This window comes from Adelges cooleyi, unplaced genomic scaffold (assembly GCF_023614345.1).
Source record: "Adelges cooleyi isolate 19-005CV unplaced genomic scaffold, UGA_ACOO_1.1 ACOO_flye_CR_arks_rails_tigmint_CR_PRNA_39, whole genome shotgun sequence".
NCBI classification, from domain to species: domain Eukaryota; kingdom Metazoa; phylum Arthropoda; class Insecta; order Hemiptera; family Adelgidae; genus Adelges; species Adelges cooleyi.
In genome coordinates, this window is record NW_026096067.1 from 45,950 (window position 1) to 66,476 (window position 20,527).

General features: G+C 27.6%; 2 protein-coding genes and 1 long non-coding RNA gene across 6 annotated transcripts; 2 read left to right on the forward strand and 1 right to left on the reverse strand.

The window, feature by feature from the left end:
- Positions 1 to 3,196: 3,196 nt before the first annotated feature.
- Positions 3,197 to 8,790, forward strand: LOC126841548 (uncharacterized). 3 transcript variants are annotated; one of them, XM_050578120.1, is made up of 14 exons: positions 3,205 to 3,542; positions 3,725 to 3,751; positions 4,216 to 4,248; positions 4,659 to 4,676; positions 4,863 to 4,895; positions 5,106 to 5,138; positions 5,338 to 5,370; positions 5,560 to 5,592; positions 5,855 to 5,881; positions 6,092 to 6,118; positions 6,273 to 6,302; positions 7,091 to 7,216; positions 8,135 to 8,269; positions 8,662 to 8,790. In XM_050578120.1, the coding sequence occupies exons 1-13, from the start codon at positions 3,488 to 3,490 to the stop codon at positions 8,218 to 8,220; spliced, it is 561 nt and encodes a 186-aa protein (XP_050434077.1). In that variant the 5' UTR covers positions 3,205 to 3,487; the 3' UTR covers positions 8,221 to 8,269; positions 8,662 to 8,790. The 3 variants fall into 3 exon arrangements, with proteins under 3 accessions (XP_050434079.1, XP_050434078.1, XP_050434077.1); XM_050578122.1 differs by lacking the exon at positions 5,106 to 5,138 and having other exon boundaries at positions 3,197 to 3,542; XM_050578121.1 differs by lacking the exon at positions 5,338 to 5,370 and having other exon boundaries at positions 3,198 to 3,542.
- A 1,669-nt stretch (positions 8,791 to 10,459) lies between these two features.
- LOC126841549 (uncharacterized) lies at positions 10,460 to 15,956 on the forward strand. The gene is made up of 9 exons (XM_050578124.1): positions 10,460 to 10,604; positions 10,836 to 10,862; positions 11,091 to 11,123; positions 11,470 to 11,487; positions 11,654 to 11,686; positions 13,559 to 13,585; positions 13,788 to 13,814; positions 15,307 to 15,441; positions 15,832 to 15,956. Exons 1-8 carry the CDS (start codon positions 10,550 to 10,552, stop codon positions 15,390 to 15,392), a joined length of 306 nt encoding a protein of 101 aa, XP_050434081.1. The 5' UTR covers positions 10,460 to 10,549; the 3' UTR covers positions 15,393 to 15,441; positions 15,832 to 15,956.
- Positions 15,957 to 16,221: 265 nt separating this feature from the next.
- LOC126841550 (uncharacterized) lies at positions 16,222 to 20,481 on the reverse strand. Of its 2 annotated transcripts, none has more exons than XR_007686190.1 (7): positions 20,259 to 20,481; positions 20,087 to 20,183; positions 18,636 to 18,782; positions 18,113 to 18,322; positions 17,891 to 18,051; positions 17,467 to 17,607; positions 16,222 to 16,380 (listed from the first exon to the last, which is right to left on the reverse strand). It is a non-coding gene; the product is annotated as an uncharacterized LOC126841550 (long non-coding RNA). The 2 variants fall into 2 exon arrangements; XR_007686189.1 differs by having other exon boundaries at positions 18,113 to 18,235; positions 20,259 to 20,473.
- Positions 20,482 to 20,527: the final 46 nt, after the last annotated feature.

A 20,527-nucleotide genomic window follows, 5' to 3' on the forward strand; every position in this document is an offset into this window, starting at 1 on the left:
TTAATTAATTTGATATAAAATTTAACTTTGATAGCCAAATACCTGTGTCAGTTATAGCTAAAACTTTATGATAAAATATCCGTAATGTATGTCAGACACACAATATATGGGTTATATCATTGTAAGAAATAACTAAACTGAAAGCAGACATTTGAACTACCTTAGATAAGTTTAATCAAATAAAAATAATATACTTACATATTATTATAAATAATGGTATAATCAAGAAGTGATTCCTTGTATGTAGTAGTATGAAATTCATACATTAATTACTGATATTTTTAAAAATAAATGAAACAGGCATATGAGTATTATCAACCCACATACACAAATACATGCATTAATAATTATTTTAAGTTAACACAACACACTTTTCATTCAAATTGCTTAGTGTTGATATTATACATTCACATGAAAAAATGTCACATTAGAAATAAATGTTTTATACTTATAATTTACACCTTGATATATAAATGTAAGGTCTTGGGTCCGATTGGAAAGACATTTCCATAGCAATTGATATGTCATACTCAAATCCAATTTTACATGATAACATTGGTTTTTAAAAGATGAAATATTTTCAGTAAAAAAACATTCAACCTAAATTAAAAAAGCTAATTGAAATCGTATTGTATTAAATTACCCATTAAACTCTAATAAACTTACCTATTAAATTAATGCTTTATATTTATAATTTACACCTTAATATAAAATTGTGAGGTCTTCAGTCTTGGGTCCAATTGAAAAGACATTTCCATAGTAATTGGTATAGCCTATTCTCAACGCCATAGATATTTCTGACATGATAACATTGATTTTTAAATGATAAAAGATTTTCGGAAAAAAGCATTCAACCTAAAATAAAAAAGCTAATTGAATTCGTATTGTATTAAATTATCTATTAAACTTTAATACACTTACCTATTAATTTAATGGTGTGTCCAAGAATGTAACGTCAAAATAAAGTCGAGAGCAAATATTATCAATTAATATATTTAAAAAATTATAAAATAACGAGTTATGACATAACTACAATAAGCATGCTATCATATTTACTATAAAGTAAAATGTAAATTTACTAACATTTTTTAATTAAGTTTGCAATTCCTCATTTCACTAATGTAAACGTGTGAACTTCGAAGTCGAAATTTGTTAGCGATGAGGTTATGTACAAATAATAAATATAATGCGATTTTGTACAAATAATAAAATATATTATGGGTACTGGTCACTCGATTATTCCGTGGTAACTGATACATAGTTTAGATACTATATTGTTATCCGAGATAACCAGCTAATGACTAGCTCCAGCTAGATTAGGTTAAAGTGTAAAGTCCGTTATCCGTAACAGTCTACCTTTCGTCTAATAATGTATGGTTATTTATTATATCTGACTATGATACGGAATGCGTTAACATCAAATTATTATTATATTTGATGTGATGACCGTCGTAATAAAACTACTTGTCTTTGTCGAATCGAATGAAATTATTAAGAAATATAGACAAAAATTCAAATCTTTACAAAGTCATAAACAGCGAACAAATGGATGAAAATTAAAAATTCAAACGCTAACATTTTTTTAGATTTTTTGTCTTTATATTTATGGAATTTAAAACATATGTTCCTATTTGAAAAAACGAGGTTCGTACTTATTTAACGTATAAGGGTTGAAGATAAAATTTTTCTAAATATTGAAAAATGTAGCTAAATATGTACCTAAAATTTTAGGAAAAAAAAAATTTGCAAAATATTCATACTTTCAGAGAAAATGAGTGTCTTACGTTAGTTGGATCACCCTGTATATAGGGGAAACGTTGAAAAAAAACATATTTGGTCCAAAATTCAAAATAACTGACTTACGGTCAATAACATGTTTTTTTTTAAATGGAAACCGTGTATTTTTTGTTAACCAAACAAATGATCTTATCAAAACTGACAACTTTTCTAGGAAAAATGTTTCGGTAAAACCCATAATTTTAATGGAAAACCCCATAATTTGCAAATTAAGTCTCTTTAGCTATTTTTAGTTTGGTTATTTTATTTTGATACTTATGATAACCTTGTCGTGTGAAGTAACCTTGGTGTGTGTACGTACCTTTGTACTCTAAAAGTCTCTAATATACAACTTTTTGATATAATTAGTATTTTTGGAGAAAAATAGATACGTTTTTTTAAAATGGGACACCCTGTATAATAGGTAAATTATATTTTTTTTATTCCTGAAGTAGAGTATATTAATATTACTTAGAGAGTTTTTATTTATAATGTTATATAAAAACTCCATACGCCTATCACATCGCCTTAATATATCCTGAAATAATATAATACATTTATTAACAATTTAAAATATGATAAAAACAATGTTAAAGCGTACCTATTATATTGTGTGAAATAAGATTTAAGGAGAATGATAAAGAAACGGTTTTACTAGAACACAAGACAATAGTGCAATAGTGTACCAAATTAATTTTTCCAAAAACAATTTTGTAAGTCAACAAAGAACCTCCCAGCTATACAAGGTTTCAGCCTTGAACTATTTTGAATTGTTAAAAACACTTTTAGTGATAATATGGTGGTTGACCCCTTGAGACATTTGCATGTGCAGGGATACATACGCAAGGGTACTCAAGTGTCTAATTGTTTGTATAAAACTAGTATATTTTATTTTAATAAATATTTATGTACAATATATCATATCAGTTTTTACTGTAAACGGTATTTTTCACAACGACTGTTATGCAATGTAAACAAATGAAAACCGCCTATTCGTATAGGTACTATTTACTCTTAGGCTTAGGAAAACAATAAGAACGACCATATTTTCCGTAAGCGGTTTTGCATTGAAATCTTTATTATGGTGACAAAATATATTCTATTGTATTACCTAACGCGTGCATACAGTTCAACGTTCTCAACGCACGATTAATACAAACAGTGTAGTTATCGCGTGGCCAATATATTATGCCTTTGTTCTTAAGGGACGGGTACGGCCACCGAAGAATATTGTAGCCGGATATAGGTCACAAAAATAGATGATAAATTTTGTAACAAAATACAAATGGTCAGAGTAAACATGTTTGTTCAAAAAGCTGCCACTGGGACTAGATAGGAAAATATTTAAACAAATGAAAATTATATGTTCAAATACTAGACTAGATTTAACGGTTTCAGCGGTATTGCTCATTGCCGACAAAATGCACAGGTACTTCATCTCACAAGTTCCATCCTAGGTACAGTTAATCATGTTTAGTGTTTGTTTTGTGGTAGGTACATTGAAAATCACAAATTATTATATTGTCTTTTGCGTCATCATTTTTACAAAACCCGCGTTTATCTACAGTCAGAGTGGCACTTGTTAAAATAATATATAGTGTACGGTGTTTCATTTTACTCGTTCACTGTACGATTATTGAGTTCTCGGTTGGACGACTTTGAACTTTAAGTGCTGCTCCGAAAATATTGGAAACTTTCACAACGTTGTAAGATGCGAAAAATCGCTATTTTGTTTTTAGTCGCCATCGTCTTGGCAACAGCATTGGGTAATATTTTTTTTTTTTTTTTTTTACAATACAACGTTTTCAATTTGATTATTAGATTATTTATAAATTATTTTATAACTGATTAGTGCACAATTTTCCCCTGTAATATTCTACATACCTTTATATGTCATCATTATACAGTTAACAAACAGTAATTTGCTCTGTATAATTTGTTGGATTAGGTGATGCACATAAAAAGGCAAAGAAAGGTCGGTAAACATTGGGTATTTCATTTTGGACGAGACACTCGATTTCTTGAAAGATGTAAATGTTTTTGTAAACGTCTGCTTTTAGTTTAGTTTTAACTATAATTACCACAATTTATCATATTTTCAAAAAATAAATTCATAACAGATGTGTTAACGTTAAGTATTGTCAACTCAATTTATTCACATGAACAAATACAAGCATTAATAATTATTGAAAGTTAATCTTTACATAACACACTTTTTATTCAAATGTTGGCATTTGGCTTGCCTTTTTCTTATAAGATTTGGGGATAAATATTTTCGAAACAATGAAAAATGTGTTTTCCCAAAAAAAAACTGGATTTTTTTTCATCTAAGTAATAAGTGATAATATTTTCTGAGAAATCAAGTGTCTTACTCAAAATGAAGCACCTTGTACATAGCATAGTATATACAGTTATCTAATTTTATTTTTTTATAATTAGAACATGAAAAATACATAAAACACTTAGCAAAAAGTAAGTTATCTGTTAATTAGAGGCACGTTATAAATTTACTTAGTTTTGTTTGTCCATTTTGTATAGAAGTTCCAATTAAAGAACTTTTTTGTAGTGAAAAGATAAAATATTTCATTATGTACAACCCTATTATTCCGAAGAGGTAAAATGTTTTAAGTCTTATGTTTGTGTTTAAATCTTAACATTTGTTGTTTAATTTCTAAACATAAATAACTATTTGAAAAAAATTATATTTTTTTTTAGTTTGTAATAATTACTTTATAAAATACATTTCTATACAAAAATACAATTTGATTCACTGTTTTTATTTGGGACTTTTTAACAGTTTACATGAGAATATAATACGTTACATAATAATATACATTTCTAATAGTAGCTAATTAATGTTTTTTATATTTTAATTCCAATAGCTGGACAATTAGGACAAAGTACGTACCTAACAACTAACAATTAATACACGTTTTACTTGTTTTTAGATGTTAAATTTGTGATTTTTTTGTAAATACACAATTTTAATACAATGTGCATAGATACAATGATAATACTATTTTATTTCTACTAGAACAAACTAATTTCACATTGATTATATTAATAATTATGTTCTTTATGTTTAGTCCCATCCCCATACAATCCGGTACATGGACAAGGTGAGGAATAACAAACAGTTTAATTTTTATTCATCCAGTACCTACATTACTTCCTTACCTAACTCTATTATCATTGAAAAACGCTCAAGAAACAGAAACATTTTTAGCTTCAAATATAGAATAGAATATATAATTACTACATAGTATACTACTAGTATACTATGTTTGTATAATTCCACATTGATAACTAATTATGTTCTTTAGGTTTAGTTACACCACCATATAGTCCGATACATGGACAAGGTGAGGAACAGCAAACAGTTAAATTTTTATCTATCCAGTACCTACATTTCTTCCTTACTTAACTCTATTATCATTGAAAAACGCTCAAGAAACAGAAACATTTTTAGCTTCAAATATAGAATAGAATATATAATATACTACTAGTATATTATGTTTGTATAATTCCACATTGATAACTAATTATGTTCTTTATGTTTAGTTACACCCCCGTACAGTCCGATACATGGACAAGGTGAGAAACAACAAACAGTATTTATCTGTCCAGTACATTTCTTCCTTACTTAACTCTATTATCATTGAAAAACGCTCAAGAAACAGAAACATATTTAACTTCAATTATAGAATATAATTTATTATAAACTACTAGTATGTTGTATTTGTATAATTTCACATTAAAACTAATTATGTTCTTTATGTTTAGTTACACCCCCATACAGTCCGATACATGGACACGGTGAGAAACAACAAACAGTTTAATAAGAATTCATCGAGTCCTTACTTCTTAAAAGACATTTCCATGTATGAATAAATCCAGTTATAAGTTGACAACATTGTCTCATATTGGAACTTAACTTCATTCTATCTATAACATTTGTTCCCTTTTTCTAAAGCCGCTTCATTTAAGTATAACATTTTTTCATAATTCTTCTATCTTTATATTCTATACCATATGCTTAAGTATATTGATAATTAATTTTGTTCTTAATATTATTCAGGCCTACACAATGTGGGATATCAGTATGGTAAGTAACAGCTGAAGTTCAAGTAAACGAAAATTCTAAATGTTAGTTTTTGTAAAAGTTTTATACTTAAGTTTAATTATTAATTATTCTGAGGGGATAACATATTTAGTAACAAACTTATTTTGATTATAACTTGTGTATAATTTTTCTATCTTTTTAGTCTATGCAATATGGAATATATTAATAACCGGCCTTATCATTTTTTTGTAGGTCCACAAGCTCAGCCATATGGACATGGTAAGTAACGTAAAATAACGGTAAAAAATAATGTGCACTTATGAAGTTACTATGAAAGCGATACAAACTTCATTGTTTGGTTACCCATGTACCATAAAGTCCAATTAAAGTTTGTAAATAATAATTTTTTTTTTGTGTAATCATGTTCATGTAGGTGGTGTAATGGCACCTAATTACGCAGGAGGTCAGTATATACTATGAAGTTATAGTTACTGTAAAATAAATCAATTGGTACTTAACTATGGGGCAGAACTTATCCCTATGGTTTTTATTTTACCCACGAAAAGACTTAAGTCTTTTAAGTAAAATAAAAACCATGCGATACTAATAATATGTATTATTTACATTTTAAAAGAGAAATCATTAATTTTAATATATTTTACACAGATAATATTTCACATTTTTCATTAGTATATATTTCACTATCAGAACTTGACTACATTTTTCATAATAAATAGTATTAAAGTCTTAAAACCTGGACATAAGTACTTAGTTTCTATATTAGTATAATATGTTTGAATTATAAACTTATACTATACAAATACAAAAGACATAATAAATAATAATTCATTGAAAATTAACGAATATTATGAGAATATTAAATAAATATTGCACAAATATTTTAAACAGAATAGTCAGTAGCAAATTGTACAGCTAATTATAGTTCTTTGTATATGATTTTTTGTGATACAAAATGATTTCTTATTGTATTTAGCGTCCAAGGTGAATTAGTAATCATTTTAAGCCCACCTTGCTAGTACTTTTTTTTCTTGGACATATTTTTTTTTGATAGTTTACTTCTTCTAAAAAGTAAACGTTTAATGAAAATTTTGCAAAATATGACTTATACCGAAATGAGTTCCTTAAAAAATTGGGGGAATACCGTATAACGTCATATTTTCATTGAATCAAACGCTCAAACAGAAACATATTCAGGTAACTAATTTTGTTCTTCATATTTAATCCCACAAGGTGTGCAATTACCACAAGTTGTGTCAAATGCACAAGGTGTGCCATATGCACAAGGTGTGCCATATGCTCAAGGTGTGCCATATGCTCAAGGTGTGCCATATGCACATGGTGTGCCAAATCCACAAGGTTAGTAACAACTAGGAAATAAATGCAAGCTAAAAAAGTTTTCTCTTATATTAATTTTAATCTATACCTAATTAATACTTGTAGGTACATCCTACTGATTGGCATCGAATTGTTTTACATAATTTGTTTTATGAATTATAATTTATATACATATTGAATTCGATGGGAAACTGAGAAGGTTTTGGGAAGGTTCTTAAGTGTTTTTTTTTCTGATTAAAAATTATTGCCACTTAAATGGTTAAAATTAATAGTTCCTACACATTTACAAAGCTAACTTAGTTTTTGTATACATTTTTTGTTAAAATTTTAATTATAGAACTTTTAATTCCATAAATATCGATTATTTTTATTATATAGAACCCTTTAATTCCAAAGGAGAATATATTTTATTCAACATAAATATGTATTTCTTACTTACTTTACAAAGACAAATTATTGTAAAAAAAAAAATAAAAATAACGTTTTTTTTTATCAATTGTTTTTTTCTTTAGACTTATTTGTTGTGCCATTTGCAATATTATGTAATAACTAAATAGCTACAGAAACGTTATATATAAGTGCTTACGTTTTACTTAGTTTTTTAAATAAATTATAATAACATTTTATCTTCGATGCAGTACTGAGAGGGTATTAATTTGATAATGATATGTTTTTATTATAATATTTTTTTTTTTTTTAATTATTGTTTCTGAACCAAATATGTCTTATTTATTTTCGAATAAATTATTTCATGGTAAACAATTGTTTACTTCATTTTTATATATATAAAAAAAAAATATTAGTCTATGCAATTTTTCTCATCAGATTACATAATGCATAACATATGCACTAGCATACGATGTGGGGTCTAATTCACTTGCATTATTATTAATTGTCAGGTATATACATACATTTAACAAATAAATCAATACATTTCAGGTTATAATGCTTATAATCAATATCAAGGTAATGGTACTGGTCTCGTAAGAAAGGTGAAAAATGCTCTTCATAAAGTCATAAAGTAACCATATGGTAGTCATTACCATAATAGTTGCCATCGTCGTTCATGATGAGGTAACTTAATTTATTAAATATTACCTTTTTTTTCCTATCAAAGAAAACCAAATAGCTTGGTAAAAAACTATTATAGACACAAATTCCAGTACATATTAGATTTATATAGGTAGTGTATATATTATTATATATTATGTTAAATATAATCTGTTGAATAACGATCGTTTTAACTGAAAAAGATGTATAAAATTATGAAAATTATAAATTATAAAAAACATTTTATATCGTTCAAGCAAATCAATTGCTTAAGAATACTTTAATGAGGTAGCTTTTGTAGATCTTATCGTGACCTACATGAAAAGTAACATTATGAAAATAATGAGAGTCCGATAACTAGTTTCATATTACTTTAATTTGTGCTATGAATGATAATAACGTTTTTCTGATTACAGAAATGGTCCAAAGGTGTCGTAATCACTTCCAGTATCCAATAATACAATATAACTATCATTAAAATGTTAAAACTTTCACTAAACGGAAATTATATATGTATTCACTCAATTACCATATTAAAATTTTACCATTTGGCAAATTAAAAATGTGTTGTTTTTCATATTGAGTTATCTAACTAATAAAACTGATGTTAAAAATAAATTGACTTGTCAAAGAAGCAGATAACAAATGTTTTTTGTGTAAAAGACTATAATGATAAAATTAAAATTGTACCTAATTTAAATATCAAACGTAAGCGGTTGTTGGTTTTGTAAGCTTTTTAAAATAGAAACTGCCTATTTATTTTATTAGATATTTGAGGGTAACATTCTAGTAACAAGCAAATTAACATGGAGTTTGAAAGAGGGTTAGTCCAATTGCACGAAGACGGCCCTGCATCCGCCAAATGGCTTGGTGAACTCGCTGTACTTTTGCGATATTTTCTTTATTTGTTACCTATTTATCTACTATCATTACCGCTGTTAATGTTGTTGTCATCATAATTATTATTGATTTATTTTCTTTTTCGTTCATACGACTATTGCGTTGCTGTTACGTGTTTTAATTATTCATTTTTGTAATTATTATTATTATTCGTATAGACTGTTAAGCCGAAAAATGTCATATGCAATAAATAAATAACTCTTATAACTTTAAAAATGGTGGTTCAAAACTGGTTATCAACCAATCAAAATTGTTAGTAAAATAATTTTAATTTAAAAAGTTAATAACATATATACGTTATCATTTTAGTTTCCAAAGTCGCTATGAAAAAAACTTATTTGGGAGGGGGTAGGAACATAAAAGTTTATGGAGAATTGAGATCACATTATATAAAATCACTGTGAAGATAAACAATTCAATTATATATTAAGCACGGTGAAATGTTGAGTGGCCCATGATAAAAGAATCACCCTGTATATAGAGATATAGATATTAATTAGATTAATATAGATATTAATTATACATCAATTAATTTCTAAGGAAACAATAAGTTCTTCATACATAAATCAATAGGTATATATTATATTACAACTAAAATTCTGAAAGGATCTATTTTAATTAATTAATTTAATTTAAATACTTAATTGATAATTAATTCAGAGTATCTTTTAAAATCATAGAGGAGACTTTAATTTTTTGTTTTTCTCCGCCCACATTTGAAATAGGAATATTTAATTATTTAACTCTATTTTGATACAGTTCTTTGAGGTTATAATTTTCCATGATGTTGCAACGGTGATTGAACTATTTTATGTAAAATATTTGCATTTTAAACAATGACAGAACTAATGCATATAAAGGTAGTTCAATAATATCTTGAGTTGAATGGACATGACAGACAAAACGTCAAATTCTTTTATGCTTCATTAATGGAGTCAATTTACACACAATTTATCATTGTTATGCAATGATAAATTGTATAACAAAATAAAAATGGTTAAAGTACATATTATGTTGTTCATATAGCTGCTACTTAGACTAGATAGAAAAAAATTTAAACAAATGAAAATATATATTCAAATACTAGACAATTTATTAGTTTTAACGATATTGCTCATTGTTGACAAAATGCATGCTTCATCTCACACATTTTTTCCTGGGTTAAGTTTATCATATTTTGTGTTTGTTTTGTGGTACATTGTAAATTACAAATTATTATATTGTCTTTTGCGTCATACTTAAACAAACCCGCTTTTATCTAGTCAGAGTGGCACTTGTTCAAATGATTTACTGTATCTGGTGTTTCAGTTTAGTTGTTCACTGTGCGATTATTGAGTTCTCCTTTGGACGACTTTGAACTTAAAGTGCTGCTCGAAGTATTGGAAACTTTCACAACGTTGTAAGATGCGAAAACTTGCTATTTTGTTTTTAGTTGCCATCATCTTGGCAACGGCATTGGGTAATATTTTTTTTTTTAACAATACAACATTTTTAATTTGGTCATCCGAAGTTAACATATTACACATTAGTCGTCACTTTAAGATAATATACCTTACTCGATAGATTATTTATAAATTATTTTATAATTGATTATAAGTGCACAATTTGTCACTTAATAATATTCTACATACCGTTATGTCATTATATAGTTAACAAACTGTAATTTTCTTTATATATTTTGTCGGATTAGGTGGTGCAAAGAAAAAGGCAAAGAAAGGTCGGTATAGTTAGGTATACAATGTGATTCATTTTGGGTAAGACATTCGATTTCTTGGAAGATATTAATATTTTCCTATACGGATAAAACGTCCGTAATGTATATAAGACACACAGAATTTGGGTAAGATCGTTATAAGAAATAACTAAACTGTCTACCCAAAATGAATCACCCTGTACATGGTATAGTTACCATACAGTTACCTAATTTTATTTTTTTTACATTTAGAACATGAGAAATATATGAAATATTTAAAAAAAAGTAAGTTATATGATAATTTAAGGCACGTTATTAATAAACATTTTGTATATAAGTTTCAATTAAAGAACTTTTTTATGGTAAAAAGATTATAATATTTCATTAAATACAATTATTATTTTAAGTAAAAAATCTTAACATTTGTTATATAATTTCCAAACACAAACAATTGATTGAAAAAATTAGTTTTTTAACTTTTAATTTGTAATAATTACTTTATAAAATACAATTTTATTCATTGTTTAAAAAATATCATTTTTATAATTTTTTTTTCTTGAGGTCTTTTAATAATATGACGATATATGTATAATAATACCTAATTAATGTTCTTTATATTTAATTCCATAAGCTGGACAATATGGACAAAGTACGTACCAACTAACAACTAATACACGTTATACGTTTTATCTAGTTTTAGTCGTTGAGGATGTGATTTTTGTGGATACACAATTTTAACTCGATATCTGTATAGTTATATAATAATTTTTTTTTTCTACTAGAACTAGAAAACTAATTATGTTCTTTGTGTTTAGTTCCACCCCCATACAGTCCGAAATATGGACAAGGTAAGAAACGACAAACAATTTAATATTGTCTCATATACTTATTGGAACTTAACTTCTCTTTATCTATCTATAACGTTGTTTTTTTGACATTTTCATGTCTTAGCTCTGGCATATAACCGAAAAAAGTTTTACCAAAAAGCTTGTATTACATTTTATGCGAGATCGTTTTTCTTGCAACTAGTAGCAAAGTCGGTGTGTTGATGAGTCAACTAAAGAAGTAAAATGAAAATATTCAATTATTTTGCAGTATGCAAATCCAATAGGTGATTTTTTTTAATGGTGGGCAACTCTAAATCTCACCGTGTTCAGTCAATAATTCAATAGTTTTTTTTTTCATTTGTATTTTTATAATGTGATCTCAATTTTCCACAAATTTGTTATGTTCTCACCGCCTTTCAAATTACCTTTTTTTTTTTTTATAGCAACTTTGACCAGTTAAAATTATTATAACTGTACATTATTCTCAATTTTAAAGGCAACGCAATGTATGCGTTATCATTATTTAAGTTTCAAAAGTTGGTGTGAAAATAATCACTTTGGAAGGGAGTAGGTTAAACATAAACATAATTGGAAAATTGTGGTCAGTTTATATGAAAACACTGAAAAATGTAATTATTAGCTGTTAATCCCAGAGAGATGTTGAGTGGCCCTTGATAAAAAAAAGTCACCCTGTGCATGTTTGTTACATTTTTTTACATACTGTTTTTAAATTATTCTCGAGTCAGTTGTACGTTTTAGGATTTGTATACTTTGTATACACAGTCATTTTAATCTTTTTTAACTGTTGTGACTGTCTCGGTAAGCGAATTCGTCAAGAAACCAACTCACGATGGCAGCGTTGGGCCAAATTCATGTGTACACATACAATTTTCTTTTTAAACTTCAATAACTCAAGTATCGACTATGTGTAGCTATGAAAAAATAAATCGTCTGGTATTATGCACAAGATTATGCGTATCGAAAAATGTTTTAAAGCAAAAGCAAAAACATCAAATAAGTATAATGTTGTTTGTTTTTGGCCACACTACCATTCTGCATAGTACATTTCTTAAATACATTTTTTAAATTCGATAACATTTAACGCTATTTCAATACTATACCATTAAAAAAAAAATAGATACTACTAATTATTGTATTTTTATTGCCTAAGATTAGTCAAACCAATTATATTTATGAAAAACACAGTAACCTGTGTATATTACCGTTGAAAAAATTCGCACTTTTTGTGAAAAATATGTAACATGTGAAAATTTGTAAATCAAATATTGTTTTTTCCCCCAAATTTGCCTTTTAACTTATTATATCGGTATACAAGTATCTGTAGTATATAACAATAATTGGTTACCGCGATTAGTTCTAAAAATAAACATTAAAACGAAATAACATAAAATGTACAAGTGAAAATAATTTTCTGCTTAAACGCGAAGCGTTACCTACTATTATTAGTTTAGTCATGTTGAATGTATTCAAAGGTTTGCAAGGCTCTATTAAAGGTTTTCACATAGGTATTACATATTATATTTTAACAGCTTGCGTACGAATCCGCAACACCACGGGATGCATTTTTATGCATTTAAGGTGGCTAGTAAACATATCAAGTTTCTGGCTAATATTTTAGTGTTTTCATAATATCTCACCCAAAAACAATTTATAGAGAATTTGGCCCCTTAAATTATTGAATTTATTATTAATTTATACTTTGAACGTTGTGAATACAACATATATGCCCCCATCCCCATTCTCACCCCAAACCCTCATCTCTTACCCCATATCTCTCACCCCTAACTATTTCTCAATTCATCTATCTTTATATTTTATGCCATAATATACTTAAATATATTGATAACTAATTTTGTTCTTAATATTATTTAGGCCCACACAATGTGGGATATCAGTATGGTAAGTAACAGCTTAAGTTTAAGTAAACGAAAATTTTAAATCTTACTTTTGTAAGAGTTTTATATTTAAGATTAATTATCAATTATTCCGAGGGGATAAAATATTTAGTAACAAACTTCGTTTGAGTATAACTTGTGTATAATTCTTTTTAGTCTATGCCATATGGAATATATTAATAACCGGTTTTATTAATTTTATGTAGGTCCACAAGCTCAGCCATATGGCCATGGTAAGTAACGTAAAATAACGGTAGAGTTTGAGACCACATAATTTCTAAATTTGTTTTTGGCACGTTACCGAAATTAAACAAAAAATAAGATGAAAACTAAAAAAAATGCGCAATAAAGTTACTATAAAAACGATACAAACTTCACAAAGTTATTCACATACCATTAAATCAATTTCAAGTTTGCTAATAGTAATTTGATTTGTGTAATCATGTAATCAAGATAAAATAAAAGTCATACGATACTAATAATATGATTTTTGACGTTTTAAAATAGCAATTATTAAATGTATTACATTTTTAATTATACACAGATAATAAAACATCTTACTTTTTTTATTAGTATATATTTCACATTCAGAACTAAACTACAATTTTCATAATAAATAGTGTTAAAGCCTTAAAACCTGGACATGAGTACTTAGTTTCTGTAATTGGGATATAAGTATAATATGATTAAATTAAAAACTTATACTATACATTTACAAAAGACATAATAAATAATAATTGGTTAAAATTTAACGAATATTATGAGAAAATAATAAATAGAGCACAAATATAGAATATAGAATAGTCAGAAGCAAATCATAAAGCTAATTATAGTTCTTCGTACATGATTTTTTGTGATATAAAATAATTTCTTATTGTATCTTGTGTCCAAGGTAAATTAATAATTATTATAGTCCCATCTTCTAAGAATTAAACGTTAAATACAAATTTTGCAAAAAATTACTTATACTAAAGTGAATTCCTTAATAAATAGTGGGAATACCGTCATATTGTCATTAAAATAAACGCTGAAACAAATAGTTCTTACATATTTACAAAGTTTACTTGGTTTTTATGTAAATTTTATATTCAAATTTAAACTATAGAACTTCTTATTCCATAAATATCGAATATTTTACTATAAAGAACCTTTTTATTCCAAAGGGAAGCCATTTTCATTAAACATTACATGTATTTCTTACTTACTTTACAAAGACAAATTATTGTAAAAAAAAATAAAAAGAACGAGTTATTTGTAATAAGCAAGTTTTTTTTATCAATTATTTTTTATCTTTAGACTTATTTGTTCTGCAATTTGCAATATTATGTAATAACTAAATAGATAGAGAAACGTTATATATAATGCATACATTTTACTTAGTTTTTTAAACAAATTATAATAATATTTTTTCTTCGATACAGTACTGAGAGGGTATTGTTTTGGATAATGATATGTTTTTATTTTTAATAATTCTTTTTTTTTTTAATTATTGTTTCTGAACCAAAGATGTCTTATTTATTTTCGAATAAATTATTTTATGGTAAACAATTGTTTACTTCATTTTTTATATGAAAACAAAAATGTATTAGTCGATGCAATTTTTCTCATCAGATTACATAATGCATAACATATGCACTAGCATACGATGTGGGGTCTAATTCACTTGCATTGTTATTAATAGTCAGGTATATGCATACATTTAACAAATAAATCAATACATTTCAGGTTATAATGCTCATAATCAATATCAAGGTAATGGTACTGGTCTCGTAAGAAAGGTGAAAAATGCTCTTCATAACGCCATAAAGTAACCATATGGTAGTTACTACAATAATAGTTGCCATCATCATTCATAATGAGGTAACTTAATTTATTATATATTACATTTTTTTCTATTAAAGAAAACTAAATAGCTTGATAAAAAACTATTATAGACACAAATTCCAGTACATATTAGATTATTATATAGGTAGTACATATTATTATATATTATGTTAAATATAATCTGTTTAATGACGATTGTTTTAACTGAAAAAGATGTATAAAATTATGAACATTATAAATTATAAAAAACATTTTATATCGTTCAAGCAAATAAATTTTTTAAGAATACTTTAATGAGGTAGCTTTTGTAGTTCTTATCGTGACCTACGTGAAAAGTAACATTATGAAAATAATGAGAGTCCGATAACTAGTTTTATATTACTTTTATTTGTGCTATAAATGATAATAACGGTTTTTTGATTACAGAAACGGTCCAAAGGTGTGGTAATCACTTCCAGTTTCTTTTTAATACAATAATAATTTCATTAAAATGTTTAAAAATTATATATATATATATACACATTATAATACCATATTAAACTTTTACTATTTGACAGATTAAAAGTGCGTTGTTTTTCTTATTAACCCCCTCCTAATCTAACCACGACTGACAGTGAGGAGGACGAAGAACAAGAGCGCTCACCGAAAAGAAAGCTGTCGGATAGCGACTATGACTATCATGTCCCCGTAGCGTCTGAAATGTTGGGTTATAAATAATTGTTTGAATCAAATTCTATATAAATTTAACTATAGATGTGGTATGAAGTCCAGTGAGAAGATTAGATTTATTCATGTAGTGTAATTTGTGATAAAAAAAAAAAAAATAAACATTTTTACAATTATGACAAATGTTATGAAAATATAATTAAAAGTTTACAGAACTTTGGATCGAACATGCGCGGTGGTCTCCAGGTTGTGGTTGTATTCGATTAGTGAAGGGTTCATCACAAGTTTTGTCTACATCGATTTTTAAAACTATAAAAATAATAAAATTGTTAATTAGTTACAAAATGTTAACATTTAAGTTAACTCTTTGAATACCTACTAGTAAAACCGCGAATAGGATTCGTGCTAGGGTAGGGGTAGGTTAAGTCTTACGGACGGTTATGCGCATGCTAAAATTTTATTTAAAAAATGGCAAATATATGTATTATCTAAATCCACCTTTACAATTGATTCCAAAAGAAATAAAAGAATTCTTTTAAATAACAGAATATTGTCTATTATTGTTTATTTAAACATATGTCAAGGTCAATGAATTCTTGATGTACACTGATGAAATTTCAAACATTTTACAGCCACTGTGTACACAATTCAAAACAATGCAAAGCGAATACAATTAGGTTCACGTTTTAGTTGCACTACCAACCCTAAAATGTTTTTGAAATTTTACCATAAAGTAAATTTACCTACATTTTTAAATTAAGTTTGTAATTTCTTATTTCACAAATGAAAAAAAAAAAAAAATAATCTAAAATAATAAATCATTAATGATTATCAATGGTTGTACCATATTTTGTCGTAGATTGTGTAGGATCACTGTTCAGAGACAAATTAAAAGTTTCGAAAAAAAAATTGTATTCTTTATTAAGTTCCTCACGTCTTGTAGTAAAACGGGTGAAAGGATTTTCAAAATTATATTTGAAGTCCAAATGGAGGGGGGGGGGCAAATGCCCGGTTTTGCCCCCCTTCCGGGCTCCCATGATCATACTATAACGATTGGATGATTTGAATTCGATGGTTTTGTTTGATTTCCTTTACTCCTATTTATGCGTATAAATTGTACGGTAAAATAAAATAGTAATTTTTGCTTTAACAGTAAACAATTTCAAATAAAAATAAGTTGAACAATAAATATTAAAAGAAATAACACTCAACATAATATACAAAACATTTATTTATTTCACAGTACCTACTCGCTTATATTTGAAAGTATAATATAATATAACTCTTTTTCAAAATTTACTCATTATTAATACTTTTATTTAATTTAATTTTTACTCAATACTATCTTCTTGCAATCAATATTAAATCTTTACAATAAAATGTGTGCGTACTCACAATAACGCACGACTTCAGTCGTGAAGTTGAACGTTATGCTGGTTCTTTGCTCGGAGTCTCGAGGTTGGATCTGCAGTTTCTTTCCTTGACGTGTGCCTGATGTGGTTTCCTCCTTGCGAATACGTTAAACCGACTGTGCCACTGTAACAGACCGGACTATTTAATCTAGGTTATTAAGATTATTTGTAGTCTTCTCGTCTATCAATCAATGCAGGGAAATGGTTTATTATAAAAAAAATATAATAATTAAAAAACACTCTTTTCCTCAAAGTATTATTACAGTCTTATTATATTATGTCTTATTCAATATTTTTGTAATCAACATGTGTAATTGTGTTGTTAATTTAATTTTTAAAAAAAAGTGTTTAATAAACATTCTTTACACTAATCAATTGTGTTAATAATAATAATAATAATTACTTACATTCACAGGTAGTGAAACACATGGTGGTAATCTTCGACAGCTTGGCTGTCTGTTAACCTTTAAAGAAATGTGACCAATTGAAAAAAAAAATTGGCTCACAGTGCCATCTCCGACGGAACAGACGTTAATGTTTTACAGCGATAACAAACATTCCGTAGACCCTAAAAAAGAACATGATGTTATTTTAGCTATTTAATAAAAAAATCTTTAATCTAAACATACATTTTAACCGGAATCGGTATCAGTTGTAACCAAATGGTTACAATTGGGGGCTGATTCGGACGCACTCATCTGAGAGTCGGACGCATTGCCTCTGCGCGCCCACTGATTCGGTGTCGGTAACATCTGTTGATGAGAAAATATTATTTTACCAATGTCATGGCTTTACGTTTAGCTGTGTTAAGAGATAAATCTAATTTGTCCGGTATGACCCTGCGAATAGACACAAAAGGAGGTAGTTTGCCCGTTATCGGTCTCAGTCGTGTGCAGTTAATGGAATTATAAACATTACACACTTCTCACCAGAGTTTATTTCTGGCAACTTTTTGTCTACACGCCATCAGCCTTTTTGATTAAAAGGCCGATGGCGTGTAGACAAATAAACCAATTAGCCATCCCCAAATATGGTACAAATAATAATAGTGTAATGCGACCCATGTGTTTTCAGATGATACAAAACCCCAAGAGTATCATCAATAAAATATTTGCAATTTAAAAAAAAAATTGTGTTAAAAAATTCCATTACTTGTAGTAGGTAAGGGTTTTCACAAATCTATTCATTCTGTAGGCTCATCATGGACTTGTCGAATGACTGTTTGTGTGTTGAACGACCCATTTCTTCGTTATCTTTTTCAATTATGATTTCCGGCACCGTTCAAGCACTGTTTTAATACTACAAAAATTAAAGAATACATTAATCATTAAAACTGACGATGATGCATTAATAAAAAAAACACAATTTTTTATTGTAAAAAAATACACAGCGACAACACAAAATGTTTTTGCGGTGTTGAATTTCAGCCATACTGTAAAAATATTGGTATTAGGCATTTAACTGGAGCACATTTCCATTTCAACGGTTTTCACCGAGTCGGGCGTTAAAATCATAAAACGATTTTTTAAGAAATTTTCTACTTCATAAAGTCATTTGAATAAATTTGTGCAGACGTATACCACACATTCAACAACAAACGAATCGAAAAACCCATACAAAAAACATGGGTAGAAAATACCAGTACACGTATACACTTTATTACACTACACATTAGTCAATACCTATTCACAATATACTCCACACTTCTGTTTTTATTTTTATACATTTAAAAAGCATAACTTTCTACTAACCTATTTTTGCTAATACTCTTATCAAATCTAAGCCCTTCCACACACGTTTCTCAACATTTTTACTCCAGCTATTTACATAGTATACTATAGTATAAATTAAATTCATTGTATTTTATGTTAATTTTTCAAAACATTATTTACGGGTTATTTTCGTGATATTTGCAACTCCAGCGTAGTAGTAGAAAAGGCCCGCGATTCAGACATTAATTTAACATTAAAAGCGCACACATTCGCGTTAATTGTCATCTATTTTACACGATAGCGTACACACACAATGCTCGTCTATACACACAAGTTAACGACTACTACTATAATTTGAGCGTGACCCGTCGCACAGGATTTTTACAAAATTAAATTACCGGCTACTAACAAACACGACGTTAGGCCTAATCTAACCATGCAGCACCACCAGCAGTGTCAACGCAAAACGGTTTTGTATAATTATTTATAATGTATTTCATAATTTTTATACAATTATATTTGTGTCTTGTGTACTTGTGTTGCAACTCAGGTTGTGTGGTCAAATCAAAATTTAGAAAAGAAGAAAAAAAAACCAATTCAAGTCGACCGCGAGACCCATACTTACTCATTATCGACGATTGGGAATAAAAAAAAAAAAATTTGTAGGTACAAACAAAATGAAACAAATAGAGTTGTAAACATTTTTATAACAGAGCGATAAGAGTGTTGAAAAGAATAATTTTTTACAAAAGTTTACATTTAAATACAAGTAGGTGAGGAGGTGGTACTTTGTATACCTATATGCGAATCGGTTAGAAAAAAAATAAATACACATCCGTATACAAATGCAAGCGTTCACATTTGTTTTTTTTTTTACTTTCATTTACATACCTTGTAAAACACAATAATTGTGAAGTTGGGTTATTTGCACAACCATTTGCTTGCTGTGTGATGTCAGTTTTCAATTTTTCATTTCGTTTGCTTGGCGCTGAACAAAACATTTATCACGATAATTTTTTATTGAAAACGATATAGGTAAACCGAAAATATTACAATAGTTTACCTGGATCCGGGGAATCGGCACGGCAACTCCAGTATAATCGGTAATATAATTATTTGAAATTGAAAAAATTGAAAAAACAATAATTACTTTTGCAAAAAAAATCCTTAGCAGTAAGAAAACATTATAATTTATAATGATCACAAACTATGGAAAAATACTGCAACATTAACAATATTGATAACTGAAAATGCTGTACAACGGTGTGTGTTTGTTGTGATACCGTTTCGAGTAAACACTAAAGTGTAAACAGTCCTCAGCAGCAGCTGCAC